At 35.7% G+C, this 23,814-nt stretch overlaps 2 protein-coding genes across 9 annotated transcripts in view; one reads left to right on the forward strand and one right to left on the reverse strand.

The window, feature by feature from the left end:
* RFC1 (replication factor C subunit 1) overlaps positions 1-23,814 on the forward strand; it is a 100,842-nt gene that overhangs the window by 45,361 nt on the left and 31,667 nt on the right. For 3 of the 8 annotated variants that reach the window (XM_023583788.3, XM_023583790.3, XM_071217004.1), the window contains 6 exons: positions 11,512-11,744; positions 13,083-13,160; positions 16,682-16,759; positions 17,864-17,969; positions 18,832-19,118; positions 21,468-21,575. In XM_023583788.3, the coding sequence (XP_023439556.1) occupies positions 11,512-11,744; positions 13,083-13,160; positions 16,682-16,759; positions 17,864-17,969; positions 18,832-19,118; positions 21,468-21,575 (890 nt within the window). The remainder of the gene's footprint in view (positions 1-11,511; positions 11,745-13,082; positions 13,161-16,681; positions 16,760-17,863; positions 17,970-18,831; positions 19,119-21,467; positions 21,576-23,814) is intronic. The other 5 variants (XM_004475451.5, XM_004475452.5, XM_071217009.1 and 2 more) reach the window with 3 other exon arrangements.
* WDR19 (WD repeat domain 19) overlaps positions 1-23,814 on the reverse strand; it is a 188,229-nt gene that overhangs the window by 43,391 nt on the left and 121,024 nt on the right. The gene's annotated exons all lie outside the window — the stretch shown is intronic.

A 23,814-nucleotide genomic window follows, 5' to 3' on the forward strand; every position in this document is an offset into this window, starting at 1 on the left:
TTTTGATCTTTAACTTGCAGATATTGTTAAGTTTAAATTCATGTGTTCTAAGCCAAAAATTCAGAGAAAGGATCTATTAATCTCCACTAATGGTAAAAATAGATCGTTAGTAGAGAGAGCTCATGAAAAGAAGAGGTGAGTAGAGAGGATCCATGAAAAGAAGTTCCCCTTTTAGGGTGGCATCTGTGCCTGTGATGTTAGGGCTAACTTAAAAGAAAGAACAAAATGATGTGTTTTTTTTCCTGCCCGCTTAGTTTTGCTGTTCTCATAAATTTTTTTGAACTTTGAAGTTTGGACTTAGTTTTAGTGGCTTCCTAAGTCTGTGATATTGATAAACCACACCTTGAATCCCATACCTTGAATATTTAATTTGCTTACATTTTTCATATTCATCATAATATAGTATATATATTTGTGTTTGTCAGCACCTCTGATTATCTACAAGAATTATTTCATAATTAAGTGTTTGTGTTAGTGCAGATTCAACACAATCTCACCAATATTGAGTATAATAATTAAACCTAAATATGACTACCTATAGATTCTCAAAATTTTATAGAGGGAAAAGCATTAGAACTTAACATTTTGCAGAAGAGCTGTTGAAGCCCAGATAATTAACTTAATTAAAATAGTTGAGGTCGGTTAGAATTTCAGTGTTTTGTGTTTTTTTTTTAAGATTTATTTTTTAAAATTTATTTCTCTCCCCTTCCCCCATCTCTGTCTGCTCTCTGTGTCCATTCACTGTGTGTTCTGCGTCCGCTTGCATTACCCGTCAGCACTGGGAAACTGCTCTTTTTTGTTGTGTCATCTTGTTGTATCAGCTCTCTGTGTGTGTGGCACCACTCCTGGACAGGCTGCACTTTTTTCACGCAGGGCGGCTCTCCTTGCGGGGCACACTCCTTGCACGTGGCACGGCACTCCTTGTGCACAGCAGCACTGCACATGGGCCAACTTATCACATGGGTCAGGAGGCCCTGGGGAATCAAACCCTGGACCTTCCATATGGTAGATGGATGCTCTATCAGTTGAGCCACGTCCACTTCCCAGAATTTCGGTTTTCTGTGGTTCGGTATTATTTTTAACAGAGAATACTACTTTATTATTTATTTAATGTCTGAAACATGGCTAGATGCTATAATGGGAACTTTGCTGTTTTAAAATTTTAATCTACCCAATAACAAATGGTAAGGGGCTTAAAACTTTTTATCATTTATAGAAAAGAGGACTTGAAGACATTAGGATAGTCTTCAAACACTGAATTGTGGACAGAGTAGATCAAGTTTTCCCCATTATCTGAGGATGGAGTTAATGGAAATAGGTGGAATTCTTAGGAAAATATTTTGACTTAATATAAGGAAGAACTTTTCTAAAGAGTACAGTATTACTATTCTGTAAAGACAGGGGAGGCTTGTTGAGTTAATATCACCCAGGTTTGGGAGTGCTTAACCCTAGTCTTAAGTGTTATGTGTTTATGTGCCAGGACTGTGGAAAGTGGGATCCATGTATTACATAAGAACTGGGACTAATTGACTAAAGATAATGCATTATAAAGTGCTTGGTTTAATGCCTGACATGTAGTTTAATACTCAGTAATGATAATTATTACTAATAGTAATTAGAATTAAAAAAAAGTCTGTGAAGCCAGTGACAAAATAAGCCTGATGTTGATAAATAATCAACAGAAGTAAGCTGAAGAAGAGAAAGATGAGGGAGAAATAAGAGCACTGTCTCAGAGGGTAAAGGAGTCAGAGAATTTCTAGGAGGTAGTCAATTTGTTGTAAAATATAAGATGGAGATTGAAAAGACAGAGAGGTGAAAAAAAATTAGATTTGGTTAGAAGGAGGACAACTGAGGCCGCTTTGGCTCTGTCAGATTATGCCAGTTAAAAAGGGACTAGTACTGAAGGAGATGAGGTAAATAAATTTTTTGTAAGTTGTGTAAGTTAAAAGATAAATTACACTGTTTGATGTGATTGCAAATGTTTTCAGTATTTAGGTAAAGTAGGAATCCAAGAATTTAGAAACAAATGGAGAGTGATGAAATCAGTACATAAAAAATCAGAACAGAGAAGAGAGAAATACTTTCCAGGACTCCTGATTTGGTTGTAAGTTGTAACCTGAATGGTAAATTAAACATATCTAAAGTAAAATAATGCATGGGGACAGGGTTAAGTCAGAAGGGGAAGTAAAAAAAAAAAAAAAAGACTAAGAGGACAATCCTGGTGGCATGGTATCCCTGAAATGGAGATGGTTGCAGGCAGGTCAGAAGGCCTGCAAGAATTCGATCCCAATGCAGAATCCATCCTTACCATTTCTCTTGGGAAGTGAAAATGGAGTGTTCTGATTCAGTGGTCACTAAACTCCCTTACCCTTATCATTTGGAATTTTGTGAGGGTCTGCTTGGAGGGAGAGAATGAGCTGGTCATGCTGAGTGTTCTGGATCTTAAGGCCCTTATAATTCATGTTATAAAATAATGAATTGGCATTGTGATTGAAATATTTTTTTCTCTTTTATATAATTTTTTATTAGTGAAGTTGTAGGTTTACAGCAAAACCATGCAGAAAATAAGGTTCTCATATATCCCCCCAACCCCATTACTAGCACTTTGCATTCTTACCTTTGTTAAAATTGATGAAATAATGTCATTATAATTGTACCATTAACTATAGTCTGTAGTTTACATTAGGGTTCCTTATTTGTGTTGTAATTTTGATTCCAGTAATATATGTAAACCTAAAATTTCCCCCTTCTAACCACATTTAAATATACAATTCAGTACTCTTAATCACATTCACAATGTTGTGCTACCAAACCCACCAGCCATTACCAAAACTTTTCCATCACCCCAAACAGAAGTTCTGTGCCAATTAAGCATTAACCATTAACTCTCCATTCCCTACCTCTATCTCAGCCCCTGGTAACCTGTATTCTAATTTCTGATTCTATTGTTTTTGCTTATTCTAATTATTTCATATTAGTTTGATCACTGTAGCTTTTGAAATGGGGAAGTGTGGGTCTTCCAACTTTCTTATTTTCCAAGATGTTTTTGGCTATTTGGAGTCCCTTACTCTGCCATATAAATTTGATGTTTGGTTTTTCCATTTCTGCAAAGTAGGTTGTTGGAATTTTGACTGGATTGCATTGAATCTGTAAGTCGCTTTGGGTAGAACTGACATTTTAACAATATTTAGTCTTCCAATCCATGAACATGGAAAGTCCTTCCATTTATTTAGGTCTTCTTGGATTTATTTTAGCAATGCTTTTTGGTTTTTGAGTATAGTTACTTTACATCCTTGATTAAATTTATTCCTAGGTATTTGATTCTTTTAATTGCTATTGTAAATACAATTATTTTCTTAATTTCTTCTTCAAATTGTTCTTTACTAGTGTATAGAAGACTACTGATTTTTGCATGTTGATCTTGTACCCCACCACTTTGCTCAATTTGTTTATTAGCTCTAGTAAGTAGCCTTGTTGTAAATTTTTCAGATTTATAAAATGTATTTTTATGTATTCTTCAACAGTAGGACTCCAGTAATATGGATTAAAGCTCAATCTGATTCATTTGGATTCTTTTGGGTCATACCTTAATCTTGATGAGATCTTATTTACAAGGGGTCTCACCTATAAGAATGGGTTAAATTTAATAATATGTTTTTCTTGGGTACATAACTCCAAACAAACACAGTTGCCATTACTGGAGATCTTTTTTTCTTCATGCTGCATGCTGGTTTGATCTACTGTGTAGTATCCTTTCAGTGTGAAGAACTCACTTTAGCATTGCTTATAGGGCAGATCTAGTTTTTATCTGGGAATGTCTTAGTCTTGCCTTCATTTTCTAAGACATCTTGCCAGATATAAAATTCTTGGTTGGCATTTGTTTTCTTTCAGTACTTTTAATATTTTGCCCTACTGCCTTCTTGCCTCCATGATTTCTGAGGAGAAATAGGCACGCAATCTGATTGGGATTCCCTTGTACATAACAATTGATATTCTCTTTTAGCCTTCAGAACTCTTTTCTTGTCCTTGGCATTCGATAGTTTGATCACTATGTTTTAGGCCATGATTCTATTCAAGTTTATCCCTTTTGATTTGTTGAGTTTCTTGAATGTATAATTATGTTTTTAGTTATAATTGGGAAGTTTTCTGCCATTATTTCTTTGCATGTTCCCTCTCGCCTGTTCTGTTCTTTCTTTTTTATCCTTCTGAGATTCCCATAATGCGTATGTTGATTTTCTTGATGTTGTCCCACAGGTCTTTTAGGCTCTTTTCCTTTTTTTTCTTTCTACTCCTTAGCCTGAATCATTTCAATTATCTTATCTTTGAGTTCACTGATTCTTTCTTCTGCTAACTCTAATCTGCTATTGAAACTCTTTAGGGAATTTTTCATTTCAGTTTTTGTGGTCTTCAACTCCATTATTTCTGTTTGGTTCCTTTTAAAAAATTCTGTCTATTTAGATTCTCATATTGTTCATTCATTGCTTCACTGATATCCTTTAGTTCTTTCCCCATGTTTTTCATTATTTCTTTGAGAATATTTGAGATCTGTTCCCCCCCACCCCCCACCAAGTCTTTGTCTAATGCCCCATAGTCTGCTTTTCTTTGTTGATTTTTTATTCATTTTTATCTTGTTCCTTTGAATGGGTCATCATTTCCTGTCTCTTTGTCTTTTAATCTTTGGTTGCACACTGTACATTTTAATGTTTTATTTGGTTTAATGTTTTAACTCTGGGATTTAATACCTGGGCTGTCTGCTCTTTAACTTTGAGTCCAGCTAGTGACACAACAAATTTCTTTGAGTGCCACTGGTTAACAAAAACAAAGTAATGCAAAAAAAAACACCACCTTTTACAGTCTTTGCAAATTGGCTCTGCATTAGCTGTTGCTCTCTTTCAGAGTAACCCTCTTATTAAGAAGATATGAGGTGAAAGTATGGGGTCCTCTCCATCTTTTGTGTACCCTTGTCTTGTCCTGGCTGTGCTTGCCCCTGACTTTATGAATTCTCCAGTTTACAGTAATTTGAGTGTCTGTTCTGCTCCCTATAAGGTAGGCTTTCCTATAAGGTAGGCTTTCCCCCTCTTCTGGGTACTCTATTGTATGTCTTAAAGGTGGTGATCTTATGCTCTAACCTGCTTTGATTTAATTGTTTTTACAGTGCTTTAGCTGTGAGCAAGCTGCTTCTGCCTGCAGAACAAGTTCTGGGAGGGCAAGCCAGAGAGTAATGTCTTGGTTCAGACTTTTAGATTTCTACCTGCTAGATTGACACCAAAATACAGGCACCCTAGTATGTGCATAGGGGTTACTCTGCTCTCATTGGAACAGGGCCAGGGACCACAATGGTAGCACAGGCCGTTTCTATACTATACCTGGGAGGAGCTAGCAGTGGTGCCTTAAGCTGCTTCTACCAACTTTTACAGTTGCTTTTTGTAGATTTGGCTCTCTTCCAGGTATATCAGTTCCTTAAGTGTTTTCCAGAGTTTTAAAAAAGGAAGATGGTTCTGCCAGATTTTGCTAGTTGTTCAGAGATTCTCTGGGGCCACAGAACTTTGAGAGTCTTAGGCTGCCATCTTGTTTGACTAGGCTCTAATAATATGCTTTTGAGCTTTTTCATCTCCCTTGTTTCATGTATCACATTTAATTGTCTTTGTCTCTTTAGTTACTCTTTTTTAAAAAAAATTATGGAAACAATTATACAACTTAAATATTCCAATATTCCCATCCCAGCCTTCCACGTATGTCATTCATAGGTATTAATTACATTCACTTTGTTGCTGTACTCTATCATCCATTACTAGAACTTTCCTTTCTCCCCAGACAGGAGTTCTACAGTCGTTTCATGTTAATTCCCCCATTACCCTTGCTCCCTGCCCATGGTAACCTGTACTCTACTTTCAGTCTCCCAGGGTTTGCATATTCTCTGATATTTTCATTGAGGTTACCATGGGGCTTGTATTTAACACCTTGAATCCATAACAGTCTCATTTACTTTGATACCAATTTAACTTCAATAGTATACACAAACTATATTTATATACCCTTCGATCTCCCCACCTTTATGTATTTTTGTCATTACTTATAAGAGGATATCTGATTGTTATTATTTTTTTAAAGGAATGATTCCTTCATTTCATCCCCTCTGCCACTGAGATGGTGCCCCCATCTTTCTGCTTGTTTCTGTTCATTGTCTTCTTGTTGTGTCCTCTTCTTTTTTAGGAGGCACCGGGAACTGAACCCGGGACCTCCCATGTGGGAGGCGGGTGCCCAACTGCTTGAGGCACATCTATCCCCTGCTTATTGTGCCTGCTTATTGCATCTGTTCATTGCATATGCTCATCTTCTTTAGGAGTCACTGAGAACCAAACCTGGGACTTCCCAAGTGGGAGGCAGGTGTTCAACTGCTTGAGCCACATCTACACCCCTCTAATTGTTTATTGATTACACATAATAATGGATGCTGCAGAATCTTCATATCTCATCTATAACATCATTCAATTTAGATAGATTGCATAGGCTGTACCAACAGTCATTTTTTAAAAAAGCTGTTTTATTGAGATATATTCACATACCATATAGTCTATCCAAAGTGTACAATCAGTGGCTTTTAGTGTAATCACAATGTTGTGCATTCATCACCACAAAAAATTTTAGAACAATTTCATTACCCCAAAAAGAAAAACTCCACACCCCTTAGCAGTCACTTCTTAATGTCTCCATTTTTCCCCAGCCCTACATAACCACAAATCCAATTCAATCTCTGTGTTTACATTTTTAATAAATGGACTCATATACTTTGTAGTACTTTGTGTCTGGCTTCTTTCACTTAGCATAATGTGTTTTTCTTTTCCTGATATTAACATCTTGTAACGTTAACATATATAACATTTGTTCAGTTTCAGAGAAGAACAGTCTTACATATGCAATATACTCATTTTTATTTCACATAAAGGTTTTTTTTTTTTAAGTTAAGCCAGTAATTTATTATGGTAGGGAGAGAAGAAATATAGGAGAAAATAACAGAACGTGGGTCCCAGGTAGAGAGGAAGGGGCTGAAAAGTGATAAAGCAGGCTGATATAGAGACTACAATTTCCCATTATAGATTATAAATGCCCAGGTTTTACTTGTGTGTTGATCCATGCAGGGGGACATGGTGAGAGCAGGGCGCAGAAGGCAAGAATAAGGGTCAGAAGGGAAGGGAGAGCCATAAGGTTTTACTATGCTGTACAATCCCATGTTACATTTTTTAGCTTTCCTTCTAGTACTATATATAACCTTAGACTTTTTTCATTTTTATTTTTATAATCAAATAAAAATCTGTTATTTTGCTTAGGTGAACTTAGGTCATAACACACAGTAAATGTTAGTTCAACTAAATAAGGCTTCTGAAGATAAAAGATAAAAGTCTTCTCTGTCCAGCAGTCTTCTAAGATTATAAATGAATTTTGAATGGAATTTGGCATCACCCTGAAGGAATCCCAACTTCATACTGTTGGGACAGTTTATCAAGATGGCTTTAGAGTAGACTAACTTTATAGCACATTGAGGAAAAGACACATTTATTTAGCATCATAATTAGACAATTACATTTAATAGTGGTGAACTCCCTCAGATTTGTTTATCTGGAAATGTCTTAATCCCTCCCTATTCTTGGAAGTTATTTTGGCTGGATATAGAAAATTTGGTTGTCAGTTTTTTGCCGTGGTCACTTTACATATGTCTCTCCACTGCTTTCTTGCCTTCATGGTTTCTGATGAGAAACTGACACTTAATAATGAAGTTTCCTTATATGTGACACATGGCTTCTTCCTTGGGGCTTTCAGAATTCTTTCTTCATCTTTACTGTATGACAGTTTGATTATAACATGGCATGGTATGGGTCAATTTGGGTTTATTCTGTTTGGAGTTTGTTGAGCATGTTGGATGTGTATATTCATGTCTTTCATTAAATTTGGGAAGTTTTCAGCCCTTATTTCTCTGAATATTCCCTCTGTTCCTTTCTCTCTTTTCCTTCTGGGACTACCACAGTATGCATATTGGCACATTGGATGGTGTCCTAAAGTTTCCTCTGGCTCTGTTTGCTGTTCTTCATTTTTCTTTCTCTTCCTTAGACTGAATGATTTCAATTATCTTATCTTCACATTCACCGATTCTTTCTTCTGCTTCCAATCTGCTGATTATCCCCTCTAGGGAATTTTAAATTTCTGTTACTGTGGTCTTCAGCTCTGTTTGTTTCCTTTTCATTATTTCATCACTATTGATTTTCTCTTTGTGTTCGTCTATCATTTTCCTAATTTTCTTTTTTTTTTAAATCATGTTTCCCTTAGCTCTTTGAGCATATTTAGGACCACTTTTGTATGTCTTTGGCAGGTCTGTTCCTCTTCATTGATGTTTTGTAATGCTTTCATGTTTCCTTCGGTTCTTTGTTCCTATTTCTCTTAAGCTCTTTGAGCGTATTTAGGACCATATTTATATGTCTTTGATATATCCCAGGTCTGTTGGTCTTCATTGACTTTTTCTAATGTTTTTATCTTTTCTTCTGCCTGGGCCATCACTTCCTGTTTCTTTATATATTTTCTAATCTTTTGTTGAAACGTGGACATTTTGATATTTTAATGTGTTATCACTGTAATTTAGACTCTGAGGTGTCAGTTTCTTAAGTCTGTATTAAGTTAGTGTAAGGACAGAGATTCCTTGAATGTCAGGAGCTAACCAAAAAACAAACAAACAAAAAGTAAACAAGGAAGGAAGGAAAATTAGAAAGCAACCCTTTCCTTCCCAGTCTTTGCAGAATGACCTGTGCAAGTCTTGTCCTTGCACGGGGCTGACGGGAGTTTAGAGTCTAGGCCAAGGCCAAAGCATAGAGTTGTTCTCTTATCTTGGGCATGTGCATGTAGCCCTAGAAATTCCCTCATTTACCTGAATACAAATGTTCTCTCTTCCCTAGGTAACATTTCCCTCACCAGTCAGGGCACTACAGCCCAAGGCAGCCATGACTTGCCTCCTCTTCCCTTAGTGTTCTGTGGGATAACTCTCTGAACTGCCTTCTACATGCAGACAAGTTTTAGGATGGTTGAGCCTGTAATGCATGTCTTGGTTCAGTCCCTTAGGCCACCATCACAGAGACTGGACCAGATGCACATGCTCTGTGTGTGTGCATGAGGGTTACTCTGCTTCCTTAGAGCTTGGTCTGGCCTTATGCTGAGCTGGTGAAGGGATGGGGAGTGTGCCAGGAAGAGCCTACCAGCTTTTAGTTGCCTTTTTCTTGATTCGGTGCTGGCCCTGTTATTTCCATTCTTTAATTCTTTTCCGTAGCTTTGAGAAAGATGTTTCTGCTACTTCTTGCTGGTTGTTGAAAGCTTCTGTGGGTCAGCCCTGAAGCCTTTTTCTCTGCCATCTTGATTGGGGCAGAGTCAGCTCATTAGGTATTAATAGTTTCATGTTTAAGATGGCAGCCACCTAGAAATAGCACAATGCCTGATACATGAGGCACTTTGTCAGTGTTGATTGTTGAATGTGGGAGTACTTGAGGTAATAAGTCCCACTTATAGTCACACTTATAGGTGACTTTGGACACTGAACTTAGAAAATACTTTTCCTTACCTCTACAATGGCATAATCTTTATGGTTCCTTTTAGATTTTTTTTTTTCCCTTTTGTTATTAGGCCAGGAGTGAGAAGGATTTTCTCTTGTGAATCACTGAACCAATGAAAAAAATTTGTGAGTCCCTTTTGAGGTTCATTTTTGGGGTTTCTAGTAATCTAAACATTGTCATGAATGGTTAGAAGGACTTTTAAAATCAGATGTTTTATTGAACACTTTTTAGAAAGATAAACTGTTAGAAAATCTTCAGTATATAGATAGAATCTGACAACTTCTTAAAGTGCTACCCTAATCTAAGCCTTCAGCATTTCTCATCTAGAATGAGAGCTTCCTATGTGTTTTCCATGCATTCACCTTTACTGCCCTATGGTATGTTATCAATAGTATGTGAGTTACATTGGATCACTCACTACTCTGCTCAAAATTCTCCATTGGATTCCCATTCTGTAATAAAACCTACAGTTCTTTCCATGACCTAAAGATGCCTTTAAGATTTGGCCCCTACCTCTCTGATCTTAACTCTTGCAAATTTATCTTTTTGTTTTGCTCCAGTCACTTTGATTTCCAGGTGTAGTCACTTTTGTACTTGTAGTTTTGTTTGCCTGAATGTTTTATCCTTAGGTTTTCATTTCAGGGTCCTGTTCAGATGTTGCTTATCAAACAGGCTTTTTCTGACCATCTTTCTATAAAAGCACCCTTCATCACTTTCTTTCATCTTGTTTTACTCTTTCTTCCTAACACTTATAACTTTACAAATATATATTTGTTTTTATATCTGTTTCCTCTTCTAGACTCCAAGCTCCATGAGGACAGGGATTCTATTTTTTACTCACTGCTCTATCCTCAGTCTTGGATCAGTTCTTGGTATATAATAGGTACTTAGTAAATATTTGTTGACTACGTGAATATATGTGTTTGCGTACTCGGTAGTATTTGGGGAGATCAGTGTACTACAGGCCTCACACTAGTAGTTGTGAGGATGACGTTGGTTTTGGTAGGAAGGGAAGAAAATAGAAAATAGAATATCGTGGGTCTTTCCTATGCTTTTTTTTCCCTTCATGTTTTAAAACTTTATTTGCATATTTAAAAAATTTTGCATTCCAATAATTTAAATCATTTGAACAACAAAAAAAAACGGCACTCTGATTAAACTGCATTTTACAGTTTGTTGGACACCTTGGACCAGCTTTTGCTTTTACTTTAGATTTCACTGTCATCCCATCCAGCTTCTTCCTTCACACACAAGTTTCTTTTCTTCCCTGCCGGCGGGACAGGCAGATGGGAGAGGCAGGTGTGGCCTTCCTTGTCAGTAGTTCTCGATTTTTTGACGTGAAAAGGGACAGCACAGTCGGTTAAACTTGATCCAACCTCTTTGCATCTTACGAAGTTAACAGCTAAAAGAAGTAAGGAGGCAATACTTGTGGAATGTAGAGTGCATATTGGTGGCACACGCCTCATTACAATTCGCTTGCTCGATTCTCCTGTTTGATTGTTTCTTTGGAAGGCAGTGGATTTTTTTCTTGTGTTTCTGTCTTTTTCAATTTTGACTTATTTCTCAATCTCAGCCGAATTGGGATTGTCAGACATGGTTGTAGAAGAAGCTAAGTGAAGTGTGCAAGTGAGCAAAATCTGGTCTGCACAGTGGTGGTCACTGAGTGCCAGTCTTTTGTATCCTTTGTTTTTTTAAAAATTTATATGTATTTTTACACCCCCCCACAAGGCTCCCTCATCTACTTGTTGTCTGCTCATCTTCTTTAGGAGGCACCACGAACTGAACCCAGGACCTCCTGTGTGAGAGGCGAGTGTGCAACTGCTCAAGCCTTTTGTATACTTTTTCCAAAACTGGTAGAAGTGGTTGCTTTATATAATTAGAATTTATTTTTAAAAAATAATATGATTTTACTCAATTTAAGATGAAGAAGATGACTTTACATGTAAGAAGGCAACCTTGAAATCAAAAGAGAATGGAGGATCTGCAAATAGTTATCTTGGAGCATCAAACATGAAAAAGAATGAAGAAAACATTAAGACCAAGAATAAGCCTTTATCACCAATAAAACTTACCCCCACTTCAGTGCTTGATTATTTTGGAACTGGAAGTGTTCAAAGATCAGATAAGAAGATGGTGGCAAGTAAAAGAAAAGAGGTGAGTATTCTAGGTGCAAGGAAGACAGTTCAAGATTTGTATCTATTTACTATTCTTAAAAGAGGAGAAATTTAGGTATTATAAATAGGGCAACACATTTTACTAATTTTTCCAAGATTATGGATAAATGTATTGCCCTCTTTTTAGAGCAGGGGTTCTTAACCAGGGGTGCACAGACCCCCATGGGGTCCATTGAAAGATTTCAGAGGGTCTGTGTTCTTAAATTGAAAAAAATCAGCTTACTATCTTTATTTCTCTGACCTCTAACTGAAACCTAGCATTTCCTTCACTTGTGAATGTGTGCAATAAATTACAGTAATATTCATTTCATATCACATTACAGTTGTTACATATCTCAAAAAATTTGCTTACATTCACCCATACTTTGTAATTACAGTAGTTAGACCTGAAGCTAGTTGAGTGTCAAAACTATCTACTGCTACATTCTGGGAAGCGGTCTGTGGTTTCTACCTGACTGGCCAAAGGATTCGTGGAACAAAAGGTTAAGAACCCCTGTATTAGATGATGAGGAAGTTAGAATATTACATGTATTTATATATGTTTTTATATTGGAAAATGGGAAAAAATAATTTAAATCAAGAGAAAAATATATTCTCAGAATCTAAATTAAATACTCAGTATGCAAACTTATTTTACTGTTGATTTCAGCCAGACAAAATTAGGCAATAAATTTGTTCCCACATAGGGTCATAAATATATCCCTTATAAATAGGGCATGTACTTATGCTATGCTGTTTTTTTTTTTTTTTTTTTTTTAAGGAGGTACTGGGACTTCATACATGGGAAGTACCTGCTCAACCACTGAGCTACATCCACTCCTCATATGCTATACTTTAGATCTTTTCTACTTTGATATTGAATTCATCTTTTTCTGGACATTTAGGAAACAGACTTAAAGATAAATTATAGCGAAAATTGTCCCCTGAGGTATACTCTGCCAGATGATCTGCGTTTGTTGATTTCATTATTGTTGCTATAGTGCAGTCATTCTCACATATTGGTTTGTCAATGTTCTGGGCTACTGCTCAAGCCAAGATATTAGTTTACAGGTTTTTTGGGTACTTATTCCTGAACATATCAATATAATTAAGTGAGACCCATTTATAGGATGTTTACTCATCAGGAAATTGGATGTGGTCAGGGAGTAGCCATGAGCATGATTTTCTGGCTGGTGTAGATTGGAACTATTCCAACTATTCCATTACTCATAAACTTATCTCTTATCTGATTATTTATAATCAACTGCAGTCAAGAAAGAGCACCTTCTTTTTATCTTAAGGTTTATGTTGATTTTGCTTGATTTTCTTTAAAATATAGCCTTCACAAAATACAGATGATTCCAGATTAAATGATGAAGCCATCGCCAAGCAATTGCAGCTTGATGAAGATGCAGAGGTATTGGCATTTTGTATAGCCAGACAATTAAGCCTAAATTTGTTCTAGTCTAGTTAGAATTTAATATATAAAATCTATATTCATGTAAAGGATAAATGAAGAGAGCAGAAGATAATTAGTTAATAAAGATTTATTATTACATTTCTTGGAATGGAAGGCTCCTTTAGTTTGTTTAAAATAAATCTGATATGCTCCCATTTCTTTTCTTTTCTCTTTATACATACCCTCTGGGCTGTCTCATCCACTCCTGTGGCTTTCATTACTATGTATATGCTGATGACTCCTAAATCTATCTCCAGTTCGGAGATGGATAAACCCATATATTCATTCAACAAGTGTTTATTGAGTACTTACTGAATGACTGGCATTGTTATAGTTATCTATATATCAATACAGTATCTGTTATAGAGATTTTGCAGTTAAAAAGAAAAGTATAATGTTATAAGTGGTTATGAAGAAGGGAAAAGGGAGAGAGAGTTGTGGGATGATCAGTGGGTTATGCATATTCTATTTTAAATAGAGGGGCTAAGAAAAGGGCTTAAGAAGGCCCCCTGAGGAAGTGACATTTGGGCACAAAATGAAATGATACAATGAGCTATAGGACTAGCCATGGGGAAGATTTCCTCTAAGCAGGGGAAACTGCAAAAGTGTAAGTGTCCTGAGTTAGAAGTGTGTTTTATATGTTCAGGGAGACCAGTATGGCTAGAGAAGAGTGATTAAGGAGAGTGGTATGAGATGAATTTGAAGAAATGGTCACCATCAAATCCTGTAAGTCATGATAGGTCTTTCATCCTGCCTAAAGGGTTGGATGGTAAAAAACTTTGGATTTTAGTTTCAGTGAGATGGGAAAAACCATTGGAGTTTTGAATAAAGAAGTGACATGAGCTGATAGTTCTCACCAAAAAAGAAAAAAAAAATGTATATGTGTATATATATGGTTAATAGACCATGGTAGAGCAGAAACAGACCAATTAGAGACTAGTATGGTAGGGTAGATTAGCAAAGATGTTGGCTTGTACCATGGATGAGGTAGTGAGCAGTCATAATCTGTATGTTTTGAAGATGCAACCTTTGTTTTGCTAATAGATTGGATATAAGATGTGGGGGAAAGGATTCAAGGATGAGTACAAGTTTTTTGGCCTCAGCAACTGGTTTCATTTACTGAGACTGGAACACTGCAGGTTTAAGTTTAGTACACAGAATTTAAGAATTCTGCTTTGATATATTAAGTTTGAGATGCCTGATAAGACATCCAGTGGAGATGCAGAATAGGCGGTTGGATAGAGTAGTCTGAAGCTCAGGGCAGAGTTCTAGATCAAGATGTAAGTTTGGGAATCATTAGCATTTGAATGGTATTTAAAACAGGTGTAACTGTGTGAGATCATGGGGAGAGAATGTAAACAGAAAATAAGTTTTCAGGGTTAAGCTCTGGGACAGTGTAAACATTTAGAGTTCTAGTCAGGAAGAAGAATGTGATCCAACAAAGGAGACTAAGAAAGTGGCTAGTGAAGTAGGAGGAAAATCAAGGGAACTTGGTATTTTATGGACGCCAATTGAAGAAAATATTTCAAGGAAGAGTACTCTTCCCTGTCAGAGGCTCCAAGCTTTGGTATCTGCTGTCTGAACCCCCTTCTTATTTATTAGTTTGTGTCTTTTTCCCAGATTTCCCAAATCCCTTCTATATATTCTGTAGCACCTTTACTATAGCTACTGTTATCTTTTATTTTAATTGTTATAATAGTTCTTCCTGTATATAGACTCTAAACTCTGCAAAAGCAGGGCCATTTATGTCGGTCTCAACCATTGTGATGTCAGTGCCTGTCTTGGTGCCTGGCACAGAGCAGGCTCTTGATAAATACAGTTGAGAGAAAACCATATTCCAGTCTCTGGAATAGATCTGATTGTTCAATTTTTTTAAATTTGGCAGTTTATAGTTTGTGATTTCATAATTATTTTCCTATCTTACTTGATCACACTGAATTGCATAAGCCATAAATTGGCCTCCACATAATTCAGGGTAGCAGAAGTGGCCTAGGTAAAATTGTGAGGTACTTTTTAGGGACTAAACTTCTCATCTGTCACAAATAACTGGCAGCTCACCCAATCCTTTCCAAACCAGGTATGTTACTTTGTATTGCAATCTCCTATTTTCACATTCCTATCACATTCTTCCTCATATTATTCCGATGAAGGCATTTTAAGGTGTTAATGACTGCTGTCTTACCAGTTATCCCTCTAGAATCCCCCTCCTTTCCTTTCCCCCCTCATTTTCACCTCTTTGTTTATTCAATAGTATCTAATACATAAGTATGTTAAACATATCTGTTGTGCTAACTATTATATCAAAACACAGGACTCTTGATCACATGGTGCCATAATCAGCAGTAATGGATTTCTGATTTCTCCTATTCTGTCCTTTTAAAACATTTAGAATCCTCTTTACCAGAAGCATACTATATAGTGTAAAATATTGGAAAAGTTTTACAGAGCTCAGCCAGAAATCTTTGCAAGCCCACTGATTGTTCAGTTTGAAGGACCTTTCGGTTTGAAGGACCTTGCCATGATCAAGACTTTCATGTTGTAGGTTAAGTGTATAGTTCACTTACAGTAAAGAAATATTAGGCATCTGTCTGGCTTGCTTATAGTTCTGCAAAGCTTGGGGTAGTTTAAACAGTACAGGACTTGGTTACCATGTTGTCATCAGTCTTATGCCAGCTTCTGTTGGATTGGATAGATTTTGAGGTTCTTTCTTATGTTTGAATAATACAAGGAAGCTTTTGTTTGATATTAAATTAGTCTCTGTTACTAGGGGCTATAAAACCATTTAATTTATAATGAGAAATTTATTCCACTGCTCCACACTGTCCTCTGGAAGAGGTTCATTTTGCTGAATGTGAAAATATTTGGAAATAACAACGAGGAAACTAGAGTGTCTGCCTTGAGTGTTACATTAGAATGTTAGGAAAACTGTTGACGTGATGACTTAAATTTTCAAAAGTTGAAACATGCATTTAAATTAGTAATTGAGGAGTTTGATGGTATGAGTGATGGTTACATTTGTGTATATCTTGCGCTATTGTATGTGAAGAAAATACTTAATTTTATTACTTTCTTAAATATTTTTTTTGGTACTTCTCAGACTATGTTTTTCTGTCCGGTTTAGATTGCTTTGAGAGCTCTATTTAGAATGTAATAGAAATAAGAGATCTGTAATGTTGTATTAGGACTATTAAGAGAAAACTATAGACTTCAAAATTTAAAAGTAAGAAATGTGACTTTAAAAATATGCTTACTTTATCTATTAAGCCTGGTAAACTAAATATATGTTCTGGAACCAAAACCTAATTTGGTTCCAGAACAAAACAAACCTGTCATTATTGACTATTAATATTAAGTAGAAAAATATCGTATTTTCTGGAAAATGTTCTTCTAGTGTTTTCTAATATATCATGAATCAAGTATTTAAAATTTTTCATTTGCAAAAGGGACAAAGGAACTCACTGTGTCGACACTTTTTACAGTTGGAGAGGCAACTGCATGAGGATGAAGAATTTGCCAGAACATTAGCCATGTTGGATGAAGAACCCAGGACTAAAAAGGTAGCATTATGTTGGCCTGTTTGCACTCTGAATGTACAATCAGATCAGTGTTCCCTGTGTTTTCTAGGCACTGGAGATGCATCCAGGAGTAACTTTTCCAGAAAGAGGCTAAATTATTTTAACTTATAAAAATGGTTTTGGGAAAATGATTGAAAAACTTATTCTTCCAAAAAGAAGATTGAAAGGGTTAAAACCAACCAGAACCCTTCTTCACAAAACAGTGAATTATCACCTTTTCTTTACTCTCAGTCATGAAGGGGTCCTTATGTACTTGTTCAGAGAATAATGCTTACAAAATTCCTATGGAACATAAGTGTAATAGCTTTAATATTAATTATAATCTTTTTAGGAAGCACAATTTTGCTGTTCTGATTGGTTAACTTTAAGTTATATATTATTTCAGGACAGTTTCAAATATAATGAGTATATTTTGGGGGCGGGGTCTTTAAAAACATTAGATTTTTTCATCCCTTCTCATAAACTGGCCTTATTTCTGAAGAATGAATCACATTCTGTTAAAATAACTGTCAGCACCATTATCTGAAAATTTTAAAAGATTTTACTTCTTTTCTTTAAAGTGGAGTGTTTTAAACTTAGATACTATCAGGGAGCAAGACTAGGCAGGCAGGTGTATGACAGTAGGGAGTTTTTGAAAAATGGAATTTTAAGGGAGTAGGGAAAAGAATAAAATTATTTTTTTCTCCTTTGAATAATGCTCTTTTAATTTTCTTTTGCTTTGAGCTTTAGATAGCTTTCATTTTAGTCTGTTTGGTTTGGATTTTAGTTTTCAGCTTGATAATACTAACAAATCCGAGAGTTGAAAGAAGCAGAAAAGGCTTTTACTTTCAGATTCACAGGTTGGGATGAACTAAGATAATTTTTTATACATATTTTTATACCCTTACATAAGTTTCCTCATCATAAGATGAAATAATAAAACATGCTTTGTTTGCTCCAGAAATTTTGTGGTTGAATGCCAGTTTATTATGGTATTCTGCTGGTTTGGACAACAGCCCTAAAATTAAAACTTGATTAACACTAGATTTTTGTGTTAAGAGTTTTTCTTATTTTTTGTCACATTTGACACTTTTTAAATTTGCTTAGGCTCGGAAGGATCCAGAAGAGAGAGAAACGTTTTCATCTGTCCAAGCCAATTTAAGTAAAACAGAAAAGTATAAAAATCCTCATAAAGGTAATACTGGCAGAAAAAGTAAGTGGTAATATTTGTCTTTGTAGAAGAAAATTGGTGGTAACCTTGTTTAGACGTTCTTTTCAATAATTGTCTTATATTTTTAGGTAGACATTATTTCATAGTACTATTGGAGCATGTTCAATATAGGTGACTTTGAAAGCGATTGCGATACTAGCTTGTAGAGAATGCCTGTTTGCTCTGTGACTGTCACAGGAAACGTATTTTAATAGCTCTTGGTTTCCCATTAATTTCCAAGTACAGTCCAATATATGGACCTTAATATATAAAGACAAAAAACTAGATGTTTAGAGCTTTTCATCTTAGAATTGTTGGTCTCATAGAGTTGACTTATAGTTGTCCAGGTCATCTGAAGCTCTCCTGCTGATTGTCACCTGGTTGTTGAACTGTATGCTAGTATAGGTGATCTTAATTCTGTAAGTAAATCTGTTCATTCAGTACTTTTTGGTCTTGAAACTTTAGGATTTTCAGCTTTTAAACTATATTACAAACCGTTTTTGTGTGACATATTCTGGCCAGTGATTTTTCTCTATGTGAATTTAAATTGACGTTCATCTGTGGGATGAAGTCCATGTCCCTAGGTATAGAGTGTACTATATTATTTCAAGCAATGTATAGTTTATATTAAAAAAGGACAAATCCCTTAATATGAACTGATTAAACATAGAAGTAATGTCTACAAATGTCTAATAGTAAGAAATAAATATGCTGTATAAGCTATGGAATTAAAATCTTTACATCTTGAAATCACCATATGGTGATCATATGCTCTTACAGTCACTCATTTGTAAAATGAAAAAAATGTTGATACTGGATTTCATTTTCCAAAAAGCAACAGTCATAATCTTCTCTTTATTCCTAGTAAAAACAGAAAAATTTTCAGATGAAAGAAAGAACTGCAGTCCTAAGAAGCAAACTAAATGTGAAGGTTCAAAAGAATCTCAGCAACATTCCAAGTCATCACCCCACAAAATCGGAGAACTGTCTTCTCCAAAGGCCAGTTCTAAGTTGGCACTTTTGAAAAAAAAGGAAGTGAGTTCTTATAAGGAAGCAGAACCTATGATCCCCAAAAGAAAAGAAAATTTTATTGAAATGAAAGGAGAGACAAAAACTCCTAAGAAAACCAAAATTTCTCCAGTTAAAAAAGAGGTAGAAGCTTCCTAAAATGTTTATTATTTTTAAGCTCTGTTGGTCTCGGTTTATTGTTTTCAAATTTTATTTCTAACTTCATAAATCATTACAGTAGTTTTGATGTGTCATCTGATTTAGAAGCTATTGAAAAATATAGATTATTAATTAATATAGGTTAAAAAAAAGGCCAATATTTACTGAGTGTTACTGAGTCAGATGTTGTGCTAATACTTTACAGGTAGAATTTCATGTAATCTTCGCAACTCAACTTTTAAAGATGAGGAAATAGGCTGAAAAATTTTAAGTAAATTTTCCAAGACCACCCAGCTGGTAGGTGGTAGAGTCAACCTCTAATCCAGGACCTCTAAAACCAAAAAGGGCAGTAGATGGGACCCTAGAGTCAATTTTGAATCATAATGATAACCCGGCCACTAAGCGTTTGTGTGACCTTGGTCTGGTTACTATACTCACTGCTTTTGTTTCCTCATTTGTAAAATGGCGAAAATGATAGTAATATATGAAACCACTTAGAATGGTGCCTGGTACATAATAGGTGCTCTGTAAATTTAGTTATTATTGTATAAAAAGTGGTTATTTGGATTTGTCCTGAATTACCCCCTTTTACTCTTAGGTAACAATGTTGAGATACTGAAATCATTTTCAGAGGGAAAAATGGTGAAATAATACAGAATGCTTTTCAAAAGTTTTGTTTTAAAATGTATTGAGAAGTGAATGGTCTCTTTGAATATCCAATTTGGAACCACTTTATCTTTATAATGAAAAGCCACTATTATTCCTTTATGCCTCTTGGCAAAATGTTATCTATTTTAACTGCTCATCATCATTTTTTAGTGCAGAACAGTGAAATGGCAGTAATTTCAAAATGCTTTGGTTGGTGGTCAGTGCTCATAAATGTGCTTAAAGGAACAATTAACTTTTTGGTTTCAGATTTTTCTTGAGTAAATATTTATCTGATGGAAGGTTGATTTTCTTTAGGCACACTAAATGTGTTCAGTTTACAAAGCCTTGACTATTTTTATTAAAGAAATCTTTAGATGACACTGTTACTCTTTACTGTATTTTTCAAAATTGTAATAGAAATCACTAAGAGAACTTTTACTTCACAGTTTTAGGAACATTAAAGTCTAATACAGTTTATCTTGGTCAACTGATTCTGGCTTCATTAATGGGTGTGCTTCATAAGTTTATTTCTTTTTTTCTTTCTGTCCTTTTTAATTATAAGTTGTTTAAAATTCAGAGTTATTTCATAGAATTAATGTTATAAATGGATGGTTTTCTCATTATATTGTGCAATGGATTCTCCTTTGGAGCTTGCTTAAAAATATGTTTTCTGAGGGCACATATTGAAAATACGTGCCTTGGGCATCTGTATTTTAATAAGCTAAATTTGCGTGTATACAAACCTTTGAAAACCACTGGTTAAAAATTACGTTTGGTGTATAGGGCCAGTCTGTAATGACTTGTTTACTTGTAACAGCCAAACTAGCTTAGTTATTTCATTGATTTATTCATATAAAACTAATATTGTGTTGGCTCTCCCAAGGCATTTGGGGTGGCAAGACAAATTTAAAATAATGTAAAATGGGAAGATGAAAAAGCAACAGAATTTGTAAATAAATCAGAATTATCTAGGACTTTAATCCCATGTCCTAGTCATTACTCCATTATCTCTGAATCAGAAACTTGGGATGTGCCCAGGGATTTATAGTTTGATATATTTTCCCCAGGATTTTCTGAGATATACCTATGGTAAGATCCTCTGAAAAAAGTAGAAAGGGTGAGATTAAGCATGGAGATAAGAATGTGTCTGCTCTTTGGAGTAAAGCTTTCCCTTTATTTGAGCTGGCTGTGTATATGAAAGCTCTGATTCTCATTCTGAGAGGGCTCATATCCTCAAGGTTATAGGTGGTGGTTTAGGGTTGTGTTGCAAGGCTATAGGACAAGCATAGCATACTTCTTGGGTGATCTGGTTTATTAATACTTAGGGAGAAATTTATTTTTACACTAAAATAAGCATGGATATATTATGGAATGGAATTTAAAGTTCACATGAAGTTCTGAAATAAAGCATGCTCATTCAGTTTCTTGGCTGAAGCTGGCAGCTTGGTTTGTTTCCCTAGTACGCCCTGGGGTATTTGCCTTTAGACAGAGTGGAAAAGTTTGAGAAGGACTGATGCAGGCATGTTTTTAAGTCAGACACCTATAAGTTGGGGGATACCTGCTAGCTAAAAATGCCAGTTTCAGGAACCAAACAGAAGTAGCTTAATATTTATTGGTAGATAAGTATTTTTAATTTTTTATGAATTTTGTATGACTTTGCTCAATTTCCTTTCCGTCTTCCCAAAGTCTATAAGTCCTGAAGATTCTGAAAAGAAACGCACTAATTATCAAGCTTATCGAAGCTACCTAAATCGAGAGGGTCCCAAAGCTCTGGGCTCTAAAGAAATACCAAAGGTAAGAGAGGGTATACAATTCTGAAAGGGTCTTTGGCCTGTGGGTCCATGCATATATTCACTATGTTTACAGCAATAGAAAATTAATTACTAAAAATCAACAGCAGAAAAGGCTTAGTCATGTTTTCATGAATTAGTGATTTTTTTTTTTCATATTATGAATGCTCATACTCCTTATACTCAGAAGTTTCCTTTAAATAGAAAGTAACCCAAGGAGGCATTCAACATATTTGTTTAAATAAAAATTTAAAAAAATGACATGTTCCCTTCTTAGAAATATTTCTTTGTGCTAAATTGCAGCATGCTCATGTATGTAGCAACTAAAGATTAGGTACCAAATTGCTCTTTTCAAAGGCTTAGTTTTTTTTTTTTTAAATGAGGTATCGAGGATAGAACCTGGGACCTCATACATGGAAAGCAGGTGCTCAACCACAGCTGTATCTGCTCCCCAGGTTTAGTTTTTTTATCCTAAAAATTAATTGCTTTGAAATGTCCTGTTTACTTAATATGTGTTTAAATTTCTGGTTGCATGTGTACAGAAGACAATTGAACAGAAACCTTATGGTTGTGGAAAAGATTTTCGGTTTATAATCTGAGAATTTTGCTATATCCTCTTATGATTCTACTTGGTTATGCTTGATTTGTGTGTGTTAGAGAAATCTTTACGAGCTTTTCTTTCATTTTGTCTACTACCAAATATTTATTGAGTGCCCACTGTGTGCTAAGAACTGTGCTGGACTTTGAGGAATATAGCAGTGACAAGACTTTGCCTTCATGGCACTTATGGTCTAACTCAGGAGAAAAACATGAAAAAATTATTTAATTATAACATATGCTATAAGGGAAAATACAAGATGCTGTGAGAGAATAATAGGGGAAGCTGGCCCTGGGTGGGGTGTATAAAGTAAGGATATTTAAATGGAGACTTGAATAAAAGAGATTCTTCAGATATAAAGGGGTTGTGATGGCAAGGGGAAAGGCTTTTGACTAGTATGTTGGAGGAACTAAAAGAAAAGTGATATAATTGGAGCCAAGCGAGTAAGCTGGATTTGCTGAAGAGGTAAATAGGGCCTCACCTTGTAGGGCCTAATTTTGAGGACTTTTGCCTAGGATAAGCAGTTTTAAGTTGGGGAATAGCATGACCAGGTTTGCATTTATAAAAGATCACTCTGGGGAAGCGGATGTAGCTCAAGTGATTAAGCTCTCACCTACCATGTGGGAGGTCCCAGATTTGGTTCCCCGTGCCTCCTAAAGAAGATGAACAAGACAGCGAGCTGACACGCCAAGATGATGCAACAAGAGACACAAGGAGGAAGACATAATGAGATACATAACAAAGCAGGGAGCAGAGGTGGCTCAAGCAATTAGGGGCCTCCTCCCACATGGGAAGTCCCAGATTTGGTTCCTTGTGCGTCCTAAAAGGAAGACAAGCACACAATGAACTGATAGCAAGTGCAAACAGTGAAGGGGCAGGGAGAAATGCATTAATAAAATAAATCTTTAAAAAAAAAAGACCACTCTGGCTACTGAGTATAAAGTGCATTGGGAAGGGCCAGGGATAACCAAAGGGAAATGAGGAGTAATGGTGGGAAATGATAGGGACTAGTTGAGGGGATAGTGAAAGTGCAGAAAGGTAAAGTGAATTCACTGTAAAAGATAAAATCTACAGGACTTTGTTAAAATGGGAAGTGGAAAGTAAGAAAGAATGAGTGTTAGGAATGATTTCTAGGTTTATTGGCCTAAGCAAGTGAGTGAATACTGGTGCTATTAAAGGCAGATCAGGTTTGGAGAGATGATGCATTCATTGTTGGACATACTTTGCTTCAGGTATATGTGATATGTCCATGTGGAGATGCTGAGTAGTCCCATATCTATGCAAGTAGATATGTAGGTGTGGGCACAGAACAGAAGTCAAGGCTAGATGTAAGAACTTGATCATTATTGACATATATAAAAAATATTTGAAGGGATTGATATTATGCGATAAACTGGTACAGGATGGGAAGAGGAAATGACCCTGGCTGCAGTTTCTCCAGAGGGAAATAAAAGGAAACTGAGAGGCATCATCCAAAAATGTAGGAGGGAAGCCTGATCAGGGTGATGTCACAGAAGCAAAGGGAAGAGAGAGTATTTTAAAAATGATTAAGTGGTTACGTCTTATACTTGCTAAGACACGAAGTATATAGAGGAGACTGAAAATTGCCCATTGCATTTAGTAATGTATATAGTCATTAGTGACC

The sequence above is a fragment of the Dasypus novemcinctus genome, chromosome 1, assembly GCF_030445035.2.
Source record: "Dasypus novemcinctus isolate mDasNov1 chromosome 1, mDasNov1.1.hap2, whole genome shotgun sequence".
Classification (NCBI taxonomy): domain Eukaryota; kingdom Metazoa; phylum Chordata; class Mammalia; order Cingulata; family Dasypodidae; genus Dasypus; species Dasypus novemcinctus.